The sequence below is a fragment of the Geotrypetes seraphini genome, chromosome 19 (assembly GCF_902459505.1).
Source record: "Geotrypetes seraphini chromosome 19, aGeoSer1.1, whole genome shotgun sequence".
Lineage (NCBI taxonomy): Eukaryota > Metazoa > Chordata > Amphibia > Gymnophiona > Dermophiidae > Geotrypetes > Geotrypetes seraphini.
The window spans coordinates 33,619,660-33,635,766 of NC_047102.1; the positions used below are offsets into that span (position 1 = coordinate 33,619,660).

Below are 16,107 nucleotides of genomic sequence, written 5' to 3' on the forward strand. Positions count from 1 at the left end.
ACCCCTTTGGGGAAAACCTCTTCTAACTTAAGAGGGTTGGTTAGTGTCACTGGCAAAAACCTCCTGTCCACCTGCGCTACAGCTGCTGAATTTAAAGAGCTGCATCCATTACGTCAGTCAAAATTGCATTCTAAAGTGCAGGAGAGAAATATAAGGATGCACAAAAGAGACAAGAACAGAGAAAGAAGACAACATAAAAGAAATGGTTTGTCAATTTAGATTCTGATGCAAAATGAAAACAGTGGCTGTGGAGCCTAAGCCCTCCATGTTCTTATCTCTTAGGCTTCCCCCTAGTTTGCCCATTCTTCGTCCATCTACAGATGTCATTCCTAGTTTCTCTTTTACCTCTTTCTTTCATCCTTCCTCTCAATCTTCATGTCTTCTCCCTTCATCTTCTTTTCTCCTTAGCTCCTTTCCCTATTCCCCCCATACCACAACCCCAGAAAAGCTCTTCCTTTACCTTCATGTTCCTCACAAAAACTTGATTTCCACTATAATATTTCTTGATCCACTTCTTCCCCTCCAGCTTAGATTCTCTATTTACTACACAGGACCCTGTAGCTTTCTTGGGGTAGTTCCATCTAGCCTGACAAGGTCTATATTTAAATGTTACGCTTCTATAGGCAAGTGAGGTGAGAGAAAGAAAATACTCCCATCTCTTTCTAACCAGTGGTGGTGTCCTACAGCAGAAGAAGACTTGGAAGAGAAAATTCAGTCTAGGACTGTCAGCTGTCACACTCTAAGAGACTCTACAGTTCCTGACCCCTCTTCTGAATAGGAAACAAACCCTAACAATGAGTAGTGGAGGAAAATACAAAACTGTATAACAAAAATAGAACTCTCCACTGCAAATGCTGAATTCACCCTTATGACGAAAGAAAAAGCCTCAGGCAACAGGTGAGCTCATAAAAGGCCCGACCACCACCTTACGCACCATCAGCACAAAAAGCTTTCATCAGGGAGACTAGCGCCAAGTTATTAGAACGTGCTCGGATATAAAGAAAACAATCCTATCAGCAACCTAATCTGAAAAAAGAAAACCCACTTCTGTTATGCTTTACAGTTCATAGTCCTGGGACATTGCGACTATGAAATGTACAGCATAATAGAAGTGGCGTTTTTTTTCCCAGATTAGGTTGCTGATAGGATTGTTTTTCTTTATATCCGAGCACGTTCTACTTTTGACCCGTTCTACTTTTGACCCGCTAATTTCAAGTGTGAATTAATAGTGGCCAGAAGGTAGTGGACTTGTACCTGTTAATATCATTAATTAGTGCTTACAACTCTTGTAACAAAAGCTAAGAAAACTATTTATTTTATCGAAAATACAAGGTTTTATCCTCAGCTAGAATTTAGATTTGGAATGGAGTACCTGAGCATGACATGTAGCAAACACTTTGCTCGTGATGAGGCTGCATTGCTTTTGTGCCCAGGACTTCCTGTACGGGTTCACGGAGCATGGGTTCCTAATGTCCATGGCATCCGGGCAGTTAGGCGAGAGTTTCCAACTGTTTCCAAACTCTAATACATTACTGACAATGGCCTGATTCCTTGTTGTGAAATCATTCATTTCATTCCCATCAAAGTTCCCACACAGGCCGCAAACCTTTCCCTGCACAGAGAAAACAAAACACATTTTGAAATATGGTGGTTTATCTCAGCTATTTCAATTGTACTCACATTCATAGGGAAGAGGACAGCTATTATTCAGCAGTAATACCCAGCATTTGGGTATTTGTTAGCCAGATTCCAGAGGGTGGGGACAACAGTTGACTCCTGGAAGCTTCTCAGATTAATTTGCAGCAACATCACCACTTCAGGTTATTAAGGAGAGTCACAGATCTGTTAAAGGGATGTGCACTTGCTTCAAAGTTAGACTTGAACCAGGCTAATTTTTAGTCCAGGTCATTTGGACAGGTTTCCTGCAGTCACAGGGTAACTTTGTCAATTTAGGGGCTTATTTACTAAATTGTATTAAGTTTTGCACTTACTGCACTTAACCTAAGTGAAAATTTAAGATGTTGTAAATGCATGACCTTTGTAGTAAATGCTGGAGTTATGGCAACCATCTGCCCTGACTAGGGTTACCAGATTTCCTCTTTTTTAAAAAAAGAAGATATCTGGTCCCGGCCTGTTCCACCCCCGCAATATTATTTGGATAACAATAAAATGGGTAGAATGTTGGCTTCATGTCTCAATGGTCATTGTTCTAGACAATGTGCATCAGGCTTGCATATGGCTAATAAAGAGGTTTGCACTGATGACTCAGAATTTATTGATATTTTGGGACTTTTATTCTCACATCTATACTTCAGAGGTGACTATTCCCTCTCAGGTCATACCCCCGTTTCTCTCCTCGCTTCCTGGATTTGAATGAATGGATGACACTCTACATACCCTGGATGTTCCGATCACCTCTCCTGAAATCTATAATTCTACTGGAGTACAGTCTCACTGGAAATCTCCTGGAGCAGATGGTTTTACTGCTGAATTCTACAAAAGTTTTAAAAACAAATTTGTTTCTCATTCACCGTGGGCCTCATCTGGGGCAGCCTCCTTGGAGCGGCTGGGGCATGGGCAGTGTGTCTGGGAGGGAATGCATGGATGGGAGAACATCGCAGGGGAGGAGACATAGGCATCCTGGGACTGTCTGCCAAATCTCTTCCCTGAAGAAGCCCTTTCTGGAAACGTCAATCGCTCCTCCTAAACTTACTTGCTTCACTTCATCACTGACGCTGAAACCATGGATTGAAGACAAAGTTTTATTTTATTTTTCTTTCCAGCTTATGATTTATCTTTAATCTTATCTATTGTTTTGCCTTTTGTCTTTGTTTTGTTCTATTTCTATCATTTAAATTTCTCCCCCTTCTGCTTCTATTCCTTTCTCTCTTCTCTTCTACCTTCCAAAGTATTTAGATCAGTGCTGTCTTGTTAAAATGTTTATTTTATTTTTATTTTTCCTCTAACTCTACTTTTCACTTCTCTATTACCCTCCAGGTACTTTAGTTAGATTGTGAGCCTTCGGGACAGTAAGGGAATTTTTCAAGTACCTTTCTTATTTCTAATCTTAATGTATATTTTCTGTAAACCGCTTAGAACCTAACGGATGTAGCGGTATATAAGAAATAAATTACATTACATTTACAGTCTCTATATCAATCTTTTATTGAGTCTGAGGAAATGAATGGGACCTTTGCTGAAGCCTAAATTATGCTGGAAAAATCCAGTAGGGATCTGTTCTCTGTAAAGAATTACAGACCCATTTCCCTTATTAATATAGATTGCAAATTATATGCAAAGATTTTGGCTATAAGACTTCAACAGTTGCTGGGCCACTTGATTCACATGGATCCTCATTATTCTTCTGCTAATACCAGAATGTTCTGTCACTTGTTACAGGCTGCAAAATCGGTATCTTTGGATGCTGAGAAGGCCTTTGACAGAGTGGAGTGGGAATATTTATTCTCTATTATGTCATGGATGGGTTTCGGAGCTCCTTTCATTAAAAGTTTTTGCTCCCTGGAGAAGAGGAGACTTAGAGGGGATATGATAGAGACTTATAAGATCATGAGGGGCATAGAGAGAGTAGAGAGGGACAGATTCTTCAAACTTTCAAAAAATAAAAGAACAAGAGGCCATTCGGAAAAGTTGAAAGGGGACAGATTCAATACAAATGCCAGGAAGTTCTTCTTTACCCAACGTGTGGTGGACACTTGGAATGCGCTTCCAGAGGACGTTATAGGGCAGAATACAGTACTGGGATTTAAGAGAGGATTGGACATTTTTCTGCTGGAAAAGGGAATAGAAGGGTATAAATAGAGGATTACTGCTCAGGTCCTGGACCTGTTGGGCCGCCGCGTGAGCGGACTGCTGGGCAAGATGGACCTCAGGTCTGACCCAGCAGAGGCATTGTTTATGTTCTTATGTTCTTATGTTCTCTCTCCAGAGGCAGCAGACTTGGGTATCAAATTTTATACTGATTTGGAAACTACTTTGACAAAGAATCAAGATCTATTTGAAGTTGTATCTTCCTTATATGACAGATGGTCCCCTCTCCATCTAACATAGTGGGGGCAGCTAGATTATATCACAATGACCATTGACCCTATATAACAGCCGTCTGTATGGTATCCTTCTCCACTTAGAGTTTGCGACGCAAAACTAGTAAAAAAAAAAAGTGGAGAAGAATACCATACAGACGGCTGTTTTATACCTTTTATTGCGGTTTACTTTATACCTTAGCAACCATGGACCTCTGAGGAAGGAGTGTTTTCCAAAACACGGACCGTGTCAGGTCCCTTGGTTGTTATAAGGTGGTATTTTCAACTGCATAAAATATTTGGTATAATAAACATTGCCTGCATCTGGTACATAGAAGTCTGCAGATTGTTTTTTGTTTTTACCTCCTTCTATAAGTACATGGTTCAAGTGTCCCCTATACCTGTTCCAGGTTTCCAGATGATCTGGGAATCTGAACTACAAGTGACATTTTTGCTGTGTTGGTTGCACATTAGGACCTAACACAGCTTAGTAAAGATGCCTCATAGTCGGGAGCATTAACCCTTTGAATATCAATCTCTAATTGTATTATATGCAGAAGAGGAGAATAAATAAAAACCCATGGTTTGTACTTGCTTCCTAAATCTTACCTTAAAACTTGAAGTAAGTTTGATGAAAATGACAGTCTTCTTGTCCCATATGACAATCAATCCAATGTTGACCTCGATTACCAAATAGATGCCCATCTGACGGATTTTATATGGCGCCTCCTCTCCTCTACCCCTCTCAATCACTTTGACTTCCTCATCGCTGAGCAACAACTTGTAGCTCTGACAGAGAATGCAGAAAAGTGATTAGAAATGATTGAAAAGAGTACAAGAACCCTTTACCAGTGAGAATAGTCTACATTATCATGGGGCACTTGTCACAGTGGTACAGATATGATTGAAGAGCCAAATTAAAATAGAAGGAAGATAATTATATAGCAGTGGCCTATTTTTACATATCAAAAGGTGCTTATTTGGAGTCAGTAAATGGTGCCCAATGTTAGGCCCAAGGCAAGCCAAACCCCCCCTCCCCCCCCACCACCAAAATGTTCCACAGAAAAATAGAGAAAATCAAGCAAAAAACAAAACTGTGGAGTCGATGAACTTGATCTGAAAGTTTTTTAAAAAGCCTTCACAATTAAAAGCAATGTAGAGCAATTGGTAAATCCATATAGTATACAGTGAGAGTTTTGTGGTATGGAATCCATGTTTCGGTTATGGACAACCTTCTTCCGGGGTCCAATCTGATGCTTCCGCATAATATTTAGACATAGCCATTTTGGCCCAAGAAAACTAGGTCTAACTACCTGTGTCTAAGTTGTGCATGGATCAGGCATATTCTATAGTATAAGAGTGTGCTTAACTTTTAGGAACACCCATGATCCTCTCATGCTCCACTCCTGGCCACACCCCCTTTTGAGATTTACATACTAGAAGGGACACACACTTTGGAGGCGCATACTTTATAGAATGCATCTACAAAGTTGTGCAGATAGCTCCTAATTAGTGTCAATTAGCATCAATTATTAGGTGTTAATTGACAATTATCGGCACTGATTGGCTCCTTTAATGTAAGAAGCCAGCCAGCGCTGATAATTGTAAATTAAATTATAAATAATTAAATTGCTCGCACAAATTTGCTATGTGCGCTGATTTGCACATGCCATATATAGAATTTGGTCAAACAATCAAAATGGAGAGGGAATCAAAGTACAGACCAAACAGGAAGCACAAGGGGCCTTTATCGATTGATCCCTGATGGAGACGGATATGCCGAAACACTGACTATGTCAGGTTCTTCAACAAATTTGCTTTTTGATTGCTCAGAACTTAAAGGGTACCTGCTTCATATATAGAATTTGGGCCAGAGTGTGCAAATGCAGGAGGTCATACACATAGGTGGAGCATAAGAGCATAAGAATAGCCTTACTGGGTTAGACCAATGGTCCATCAAACTCAGTAGCCCATTCTCACGGTGGCCAATCCAGGCCACTAGTACTTGACCAAAACCTAAGGAGTAGCAATATTCCATGTTACCGATCCAGGGCAAGCAGCGGCTTCCCCCCTGTCTTTGTCAATAACAGACTATGGACTTTTCCTCCAGGAACTTGTCTAAACCTTTCTTAAAACCAGCTAGGCATAGGCATATCTCCCATTTATGCATGTAACTTACAGAATTACTTTAAGCTGCCCACATCCCTACTGTATACAGTATATGTATCTCTATTAACACCAGCTGTACAGGCGGTACAACATATGGCCACGTAAATCTAAATTGCACTAATACTGGGTTACGCTGGAATTCTATAATGGAATTTGGACACCCAGATGCTGTTATAGAACAGGGTCTCATCACACAACATCTGGGCGCCTAAATCAGGGTTTTCTACCCAATGTTCAGGGCACACCCAGCCAACTGGGGCTTTCAGAAGTGAAAGGGGAATTAAATGCAGTCAGAGTGAAGTGAGATTTAAATATGGAAGTAAGAGTCTACGCATTTCACATTGGAATCCCTGATGAAGCCGTAAGTTTGGTGAAACGGGTCTCATTCAGCTGCTCTAAGATAAGTGCATTGGACTGTCCCTGTATAATTACATTCGTATCGTGGTGGATTTTTTTTTTTATAAGTAATTGCACAAAGAATGTTAAGAAACATGTTGAATAGAGAAGAAAAAAAGGAGGGTTATTTTAGAGACCAGTGAAAAAGAATTTGACCCCGACAACCTGACATTTGCGCTGTGTCGTAAAAGGAGGCCATAGATATCCAAGGACATAGCTGGAACACAGTTCCCCTAGCAGCAAAGCTACTCACGCGAAGGAAGAGCTTAACAGATTTAGAACAGCTGGTTCCAGTTGTGCCACAGGGGATATTCTCAATGATCAGCCGGAAGGTTCCAGTCTTCGGGTGATTTCCACAGTAGTCCTAGTTACAATGAAACGTTGCATTATTGCTGGCCTCTGAAGAATAGAAGGGATAATTCTAGAGATTTTCAATATATTAAATCAGTCATAACACTCTGCAATGATATTACAAAGATGGTATACACCGAAAGAAATGCGTTCAAAACCACGTCAATACTAGCGGAGTTTGTATGTGGATTTTGAAGCACTTCTCAAAATGAAAGTAGGAGAATAAGAACATAAGAAGAACAACAGTCCACAAAAGTCCCAGAATTTTGCATTTTTTTCCCTTTCATTTCAGGATAAAATTGATATGAAGTGACACAGAATCAATGATATGAGAATCACCCCCCCCCCCCCCAAAAAAAAAAAAAAAAAAGTCTAATTTTTTCCTTTTGTTTCAGGTTAAAAACGATATGAAGCAACCCATTACTTCCATTTTTAATCTGAAATGAAAGGAAGAAGTTTAAAATTTGCCATGTCATTACAAACATAAGATTCTAGCAAACAAGGATCTGTGGGTACTTTTACTAAAGTTTAGTGCATGGGACTCAGAGGTATAAAAATGGACATGCAGCGTGCAGTGCATGATAATATCCCTCAGGGCCGAAGCCCAAAGCAATTGAGTGGGCTTTGGGGCATTTACCACAGCTTTATAAAAGGGGGCCCTTAGTGCAGTGTTTCCCAAGTCCGTCCTGAAGTACTTCCCTGCCAGTCAGGTTTCAGGATATCTGCATGGAAGAGATTTGCACAGAATGGAGGCAACATATGCAAATCAATTTCATGCATATTCATGATAGCCTTAAAACCTGACTGGCAAGGGCCAAGTCGGGAAACACCATCTCAGAATGTGCTACGTTTTAGTAAAAGGACTCCTGTGTATGAATTGAAAAATAAATGGGAAATCTATAAAGCCTAAGGCAGGAAGTAGATTAGGAGTAAAGGAAAAAAATCAGTCTTGAGATTGGATTGAAGAGTTAGATTGATGAGTAACATACCAAAGTTCATTCCAAGACCACAGATTATTACCTGGGCCAATGTGTATTCACAGTCACCATTGAAATGATAGTGTTTACTGTCAAAAGTTATGTAGTTCCCTTCTCCATACACTGCACAGGTTCCCAGGCACATTTTAGCAGTACACTTCCATATCCGGTTCTTACATGTACTAGAAAAGAAGGCAAAAATATAAGGATTTCTTTTAGCTTCACTCAATTTTCCATCACTCACTAATACTAAGTATTGCTGACAATCATAAGCACATAAGCATGGCCTCTGCCGAGTCAGACCATAGGTCCATCATGCCCAGCAGTCCGCTCCCGCGGCGGCCCCCCCCCCCCCCAGGTCAATGACCTGTAGTGATCTATTACTCAAGAGCATTTTGTCTTGTATAGTAACCCTCTAATTGTACCCCTGGATTCCCTTACCCTTCAGGAACTCGTCCAATCCCTTTTTGAAACCCAAACCCCCAAACCGTATTTGATAAGATTTATCTCCAGACCCGGAGTACTTTGGCTAATTTAGAGGCTACAGCTGAAAAAGAGCAACTCCTGGGACTTAAGGCCTTTTCGGAGTCCTCTCTGGAGGTTGTTACCAGTAGAACTACATTATTGGTGACTTTTGCATTCAAACTTGACTGCATGAATGTGTTCAAGCTTTCCTTTAGGAACTTGGACTCACAGTTTCTATGATCTAAACTAAGAGCTTTTCCTGATTTAGTATGGGATACACAGAAAAGGCATAAAGCCTTCATGGCCCTTCGGATTCAGGCAATATCTGCTAATTTTGTGTTGAGATTTCCTTGCAATTGCTATATAGTTCTTTGAACCTAGGCAACTTGAGGAATTTTTATTTGCTAAGGATGGAATTAATGTTATACGGTAAATCCTATACGTTCGCTGTTTTGACTGGCTGGGAGGGAGGTCTCGCTGCATCCTTTCAAAGTTGAGTCCTTTAAATACTATTGAGATTTCTTTTCTTTTTCCTAAATCTTGGATCATAATCACTTTGTTTAATTGTGGACGTAAGTAGTATAAATGCTTTTTGGATTGTAAACTGATGTTTAAGATATTTCTATAATTTCTGTTAAATCTCTAATTTTTTTGTTTGGTGATGCAAATTTGAAAATGAATAAAGATGAAATAATAATAATAATAAAGAAAGATTTAACAATTAAGATCAAACTACAACCAGCAGGCCAGAAAGTATGCTTCAATCTCTTGGATTCACCTTTATCATCTACACAGATGATATCCAACTTCTCCCTTTCAACTTTCGCTCACTGGCAAGTTAACAACCTATTTCTGCTAAATTGCTGATTGGTTAACAACAGGCTCAAAATTAAATCACATAAAAACTGAAGAAGTATGACCATGTTGCGCTGTTTTATTGCAAGTTCCATTGGTTGCCAATAGAGGCTCGTTTTTTGTTTAAGTTGGACTGTTTTGGTTACAAGGTTTTGTATGGCACTGCTCCGCTCTATCTGGTTAATAGATTCTCCATAGCATTGTACAAACATAGTCGAAAATCTCACGCCTTGTTTAATTTTCCCTCTGTACAAGGCTGTAAAAGTAAGAAATTTCTTGATCATACTTTGACATTTTAGGTAGCTACCTATGATAAAGAATTCCAATCATTGTTGCTTACTGCTTATTCCTACAAATATTTTAGAATTCAGCTGAAAACTTATCTTTTTTCAAAATACTTGGTTAAATAACTTATTCTGTTCTTAATAATATTGTTCCTTGTTTATAGTTTTTTGTAAATCGTGTTGAATTTAAGGTTACGCGGTTAATAAGCATGATATTATGTTATGTTCTGTTGGTACTATCTCAACTACATTATCACAATGTCCTTTATGTAGGATGCAAAGAAAATATATGAAAAAAACCTACAAACCATTCAAAATGTAGCAGCCAGACTTATTTTCTCAAAAACTAAATATGACAAAGTGACACCCCTGTACCTCAACCTATACTGGCCCCCCTTCAAAGCAAGGTGTATTTTTAAACTATTTACATTGATCTTTTTAATCTTCCATGGCAAAATACCAGACTACACGTTGAATTTGATAGAAATACCACCCAATGACAAATATGACTTGATCAGCAACCATATGAGAATAAGATTCCCAAATCCCAGAGGAATCAAATACAAAACTCTTCAATCTACAACCTTTCCACACCAGGCAGCAAAATGCTAGAATCCTTTACCATTAATGAAGGAACAACTCCTCCTACCAAAACTTTCATAAAGGCCTAAAAACTTATCTATTTGGAAAATAACTTACTCCTCTCCATAAAACAACAGGCTACGACCAACAGAAACTAACAAGACACAAACCATCTCTCCCCTCTTGACAGATGATCAAGCTCGCTACATACCAATCATCCCACAAACCAGGAAACTAACACTCGTAACAGAACCTGTAATGCCAAGATTAGAACACCAGATATGGCCAGTCTTCTCTTCAATCCACACGAAGAATCACCTCTAAGAAACACATTCTCAATTCAATCTCACATAATGTTGATGTAATACTTCTAAATAAATAATCTAATTTATAAATCCACTAGAAATTTTATTACTATCAACAGAAATTCATCTACATAAAGAATTTTATTACTATCATCAAAACTTCAACAAAGGACATACACATACAAAGACTGAACAAGCAATATCCTAAAAACAATTATAAATACAAATATCGAGACATGCAAAGGAGTTCACTCTGTTCATAAAATGAAAATTCATAAGTCACTTAGCTTGAAAAAGTTTAACTTCAACTTGAGTAGCATCTGTAATGAAGCTAAGGCAGTAGGTGAAAATCCTAAGCCATCCAGCAAGAATGAAGAAATCCATATGAAATGAGTCCAAAAAAGACCACTGAAGTGCAAGTGCAAGTTTGATGAAGATTCAACAATGTTTCACTAAAGTGCAGGTGCAGATTCAATAGCAAAAGCTAAAGGCCAAAAAGGCAGCCAGTCTTCTCACTCTTCCTCAACACAGGCCGTGTTTCGATAACAATCTTTGTCAAGAGGAAGAACTAGGCAGGCAGAGAGTCAAAGCAAAAATTGCCAGAAGCAAGGCTTGGCTAGCTTGCGCGGTGATTCTCAAATTATAGAATAATGCCAATCTGCACCTAAATTTTTGCACTGGACATACTATATATATATATATATATATAAACCGAGATTTTGGGGACAAAAAAGGGTCCAAAAATGGGGATCTCCGTTTATATTCAGGTCAGTGCTGACCTGTCCCCCCTCCTGAACCTGTTGCAGGCCTCTACCGAGCCTGCTGTGAGACCTGGTGGTCCAGCGGTGGGCCAGGACAGGAGGGATCCCTCCCACCCCTGTCCTGGCCGACTCTACTAACTTTTACCTCCCTCCCCCTCCCCAGTGTACCTTTTAAATCCCTGGTGGTCCACCCCTGTCCCAGCCAATTCTAAGAATTTTTCCTGATTGCAGCATACACTAGTTGCACATGTGCAATGGTTCATTGCACGTGCACCAGAAGACCAACAAGTGGAGAAAAGGAGATGTTTCTAAACTGGGTCTTTATTATAAGTAAAGTTTCAACATGGTAATCATTGAATCCGGCTTAGAAACATCTCCCTTTCCCCACTTGTTGGTCTTCTGCTTTATATTGACATGGGAACAGTGCGCCACTCGTCACGTATGTGCACATGCTCAGGAACTCATGCACTTTCTTGAAAGAGTGGACGCTCATAATCACATTGCTTTCATGACTACAACATTGGGAAAAAAACAGAAGAAAGTGAACATTCTCATAAACAACATACGGAAAGGACTGCACAAATCTAATATTTTCCCTTTATATTATATTATGCACTCATTCTCATGATTCCAGTTACCCATCCATAAGGAATCGCAGAGTAGTTCCGAGCATACCAGATATTACACTGGACTCTGATCTGTTCTCCGGGTCGATAGGCTTTCTCATTATGAATGCATGGACAGTTGTCAGGAAGGATACAGCCACCCATGCCATCAGTTACCAGTCCTTGAGGGCACATGCAGCCAGAGACACAGTGGGAGGCATACTGTAAAGAATTGGATTGAAAGAAGAAGCAATCATTTCACTTATTTTATTTATTCAATCTTCTAAACTGTTCTCCCAGGGGAGCTCAGAATGGTTTACATGAATTTATTCAGGTACTCAAGCATTTTTCCTGTCTTGTCAGGCTCACAATCTATCTAATGTACCTGGGGCAATGGGGGGGATTGAGTGAGTTGCCCAGGGTCACAAGGAGCAGTGTGGGTTTGGACCCACAACCTCAGGGTGCTGAGGCTGTAGCTTTAACCACTCCCGCCACCCTTCTGGAAGCTTCTGGGTATACTCAGTAAAATTTCATAGTTAGAATTAACAATACAAGACTGCCAAATTCAATGAATTAAGCTTTATAACCAGAATATTTTTGTATGGTGTATACGTGGAACAATAAACAACCTCATTATTAAGGACACACAGTTTATGCATGGGTTGTGGAGAAACAATTCTCGCATACTTCCCCACCCTCCCCCCAGGAAAGGAAGGGCCTGATTCTATAAATGGCATCTAACTCAATAGGCGCCTATGAAAATGGCACTTATCGCACATCATTCAAAGATAGGCGTCATTTATAGAATCACACTTAGTGACGCCTAACTCGAGTTAGATGCCGGTAATTGTCGTAAACTTAGGTGCCGGTATATTAGGCCAAGGTTTTCTTGGCCTAAAATACTGGCACCTAAAGTAGGCGCCTACCAGCGCCTAACTATATTCATGCCTAAATTCCGGCCCGAGCCAAGCCTACTTCTTGGTTAGGCACCGGTAGGCATCTTGATGTAGAGGTAGGCACTGGAAATTAGTTTTTAATGGCACTGTTGAATTAACAGCACTGACTGGACCAATTAAAAAATAAAGTGGCAAATTCTATTAATAAGCGCCCAAAAGGCAGGCGCTGATATAGGCACCGTTCAGCGCGATTCAAGCACAATTGGGTGCTGCTTAGTGAATCACGCTGAGCGGCACCTATTTTTGGAGGCGCCCATTAAATAGGCCAGCTCTAGGCACAACTCAAAGTTAGGCTCCCATGTGAGCGCTTAAGCACGCTTAAGAGCGGTGATTCTGCAAGAAGGCGCCTAACACATAGCCACGCCCAGGCCTAGCATGCATCGCGCCTATCTTTTTCGAAAGCTGCCTAAATTTTTAGAGGCGCCTTGTTACAGAATCGTACTTTCTTGATAGGCGCCTAGGTTTCAATCAGTGCTGATTAAAAAGCTCAATTCAATTTAGATAGGCGCCTATCTAGTTGGGTGGCTCCAAAATAGGTGCCAACTTTAGGCGCTGGTTACAGAATTTGGGCCAAAGTGTCTAGATTGGCCAGGCATAACAGTAATCTTATATACCGCTTCAACCTCACAGCTCAGTGCGGTTTACAAGAAAGCGAACTATGCATAGTCGGGGAAATGACAATCTATATAAAGAATTCAAGGAGAAAAAATGGAAATGTAATTCTTAGTTGAGATACTAAGAATTCTTCGTAAAGAGATGAGTTTTTAATAATTTCCCGAAGTTAATGTAAGATTGAGACCTGGAGATCTAGGTGCCTAAAAGCGGGTACTTTTTATAGAATCGAGGCCAAGACGTCATGATTTTTTGACCGTTTTCATTCGTTAACAGCATGGGATTTGTGGTTGACATATCCCATGTCATTGCAAATGACAGCCTATCCCTAAAACCCTTATCTCAGAGACTTCCATGGTAATGCGGTATACAAAAATAAAGTTATTATTATTGTTATTATTATTATTAGAAAGCACGTACGCACTGACTATTGTATGAAAATATACAAATGGTTTAAAACGCATCCTGAATCATCAAAGAAAAGCCACGATGAGCAAAGTCAAACAAACACAGAAGTCGTGAAGAGGTGATGCTATCAACCAGGGTGCATTCTATCAAGTAGAGTCTTTTTTCTTCAGGACTCAAAACACAATCTGCCTGATATTCAGTGACACTTACCCCCTCTTTTACAAAGGTGCTGCGCCAAACACGCGTGCATGTTATCCTATGGACGTGTTAGCGGTTAGCGCACACATTGATTTTGCATGCACTAAAACACTTAGCGCGCCTTTGTCAATGAGGGCTTTAGTTGGCCATAAAGAGCTCCCTGCTGGCTAAGTACCACCAAGCTGGCTAACTGGTGAAATTCAGTGAGAGACAGCCGGCAATCTCCCGCGGAATATCTTGTTTGGCGGATTGGCCGGTGCCTAGCTATGTTGTGCAACATAGCAGGTCACTGCCAATATTCATGAGCTTGCCGTCTAAGGCATGCGGCCAGATAGACCTGCCTAAAAAGCAAGGCTATCTACGACTGTTAGGTCTTAGCTGACCAGCTGCTGAATATCAACTTGGCCGGCTGCTATGGCGGTGAACTTTATCCGAAAAATTCATGCCGGTAGTTGGATATGGCCCTGACACTGAATATCTGGGATTGCAACCAACCGTGGTAGACAGCCGGGCTGCTTCCCATGATCTTAATATTGAGCCCAATATCCCCTTCTTCATCTCATATACAGTATCTTCTGCTGATGTTCTTCCAGGTACTGGATTGTCTCATGACAGCTGCCTTTTCTGTCCAAAAACTTTCAAAATGTATCTTGTAATGTAGCTGATCAACATATAATTCAGAAGGTGAAGTTGCTCAATTCTGTCCACTCAGTTTATACTTACACATCCTATGTTTAAGGTCTGGCAGCTCTTCTGGCACTCTGACCCTTTGGTGCTTACAGGGGCATTGGAGCAGTTGAAGTAGTACATGGGAGCGATGCAGTCTAGAGAGGAAGCAAGATGGAAGATCTGTGGTCAGAAGTCAGAAAGGCATGCTCTTCCTTCATTAAATCACCATTCTAGTGGAAAATTCAGAGTGCAGATCCTGCGCTTTCACTCATCTATTAGGAATCCCTATTCCCAGATGACTTCATTCATCCAAATCTGGTTTGTAACACAATTTATCATCAAATGGAGCAATTCAAGATGCAGAAGGCTAAGGATCTAGAGGAACACAGCGGATCTAGAATCAGAAAATAATAGTAAATATTGAACTAAGGCCAGTACTGGGCAGACTTGCACGGTCTGTGTCTGTATATGGCTGTTTGGTGGAGGATGGGTTGGAGAGGGCTTCAATGGCTGGGAGGGTGTAGATGGGCTGGAGTAGGTTTTAACGGAGATTTCGGTAGTTGGAACCCAAGCACAGTACTGGGTAGAGTTTTGGATTCTTGCCCAGAAATAGCTAAGAAGAAAAAATTTAAATTGAATCAGGTTGGGCAGACTGAATGGACCATTCGGATCTTTATCTGCCGTCATCTACTATGTTACTAACGTGTTAATTCAGTAATGGTATCAGAGTGTCCAGATTAAGTTACAGAATATTAGCATAAACTGGCACTTGGGCCTGCCCACTTACGTCATGTGTGCCCAAAAGCTGCCCCTTGCATGTGCATTCCAAGCAAGGCCAACTGCTCAAGAAATAAAGTATTCATCCTGTGCTGTAGCGAGGGCGAGAGGTGCCCCTCTTCCACCCTCTTGTCTGCCTCCCTTCCCCCCATCTGCTCCTTCCCCGTCCTCTTCCCTTCCTCCGTATCTCTTTAATGTTCGGGGCACGAGCAGCAAGCCCAACCTGCTGCTTGCACCAGCGTCAGCTCTTCCTCAACGTGAGTTCCTAGATGCCTCCCATCTGTTTATGCCAAAGCACTCTTTACCCCCCATCTAGCCCTATCTAATATATGCATTTGACCCCTCAGTTGTATTGTAGAAAACATTACCGTCATATCTGTGTTATTTGAATGTGCTTATTATGCCTCCCTTTTAGTATGTTATTATATCTCTCTTTCAATGCTGTTAATATGTATATTTTTCAAACTGTTTCACGGTTGTCCTATTATTAAGGGCTCCTTTTACTAAGCTGCGCAAGTGGTTTTAACGCATGTGCTAGCCGAAAATCTACCGCCTGCTCAAAAGGAGGCGGTAGCAGCTAGCGCGCATGGCAAATTATCACGCGTTCCGTGCGTTAAGGCTTTGTAAAAGGAGCCCTAAGTTTCCATTTTTTAATTTTGACTTGACCTCATTCACTATGGGGTCCTTTTACAAAGGC

The 16,107-nt window shown here is 40.7% G+C and overlaps 1 protein-coding gene across 1 annotated transcript in view; it reads right to left on the minus strand.

Annotated features, from left to right (window-relative positions):
• LOC117352117 (mucin-5AC-like) overlaps positions 1–16,107 on the minus strand; it is a 94,317-nt gene that overhangs the window by 50,662 nt on the left and 27,548 nt on the right. The window contains exons 13-18 of the mRNA XM_033928251.1: positions 14,688–14,788; positions 11,861–12,012; positions 7,977–8,115; positions 6,859–6,969; positions 4,650–4,829; positions 1,373–1,612 (exon numbers count right to left, since the gene is read on the minus strand). Of these exons, the coding sequence (XP_033784142.1) occupies positions 1,373–1,612; positions 4,650–4,829; positions 6,859–6,969; positions 7,977–8,115; positions 11,861–12,012; positions 14,688–14,788 (923 nt within the window). The remainder of the gene's footprint in view (positions 1–1,372; positions 1,613–4,649; positions 4,830–6,858; positions 6,970–7,976; positions 8,116–11,860; positions 12,013–14,687; positions 14,789–16,107) is intronic.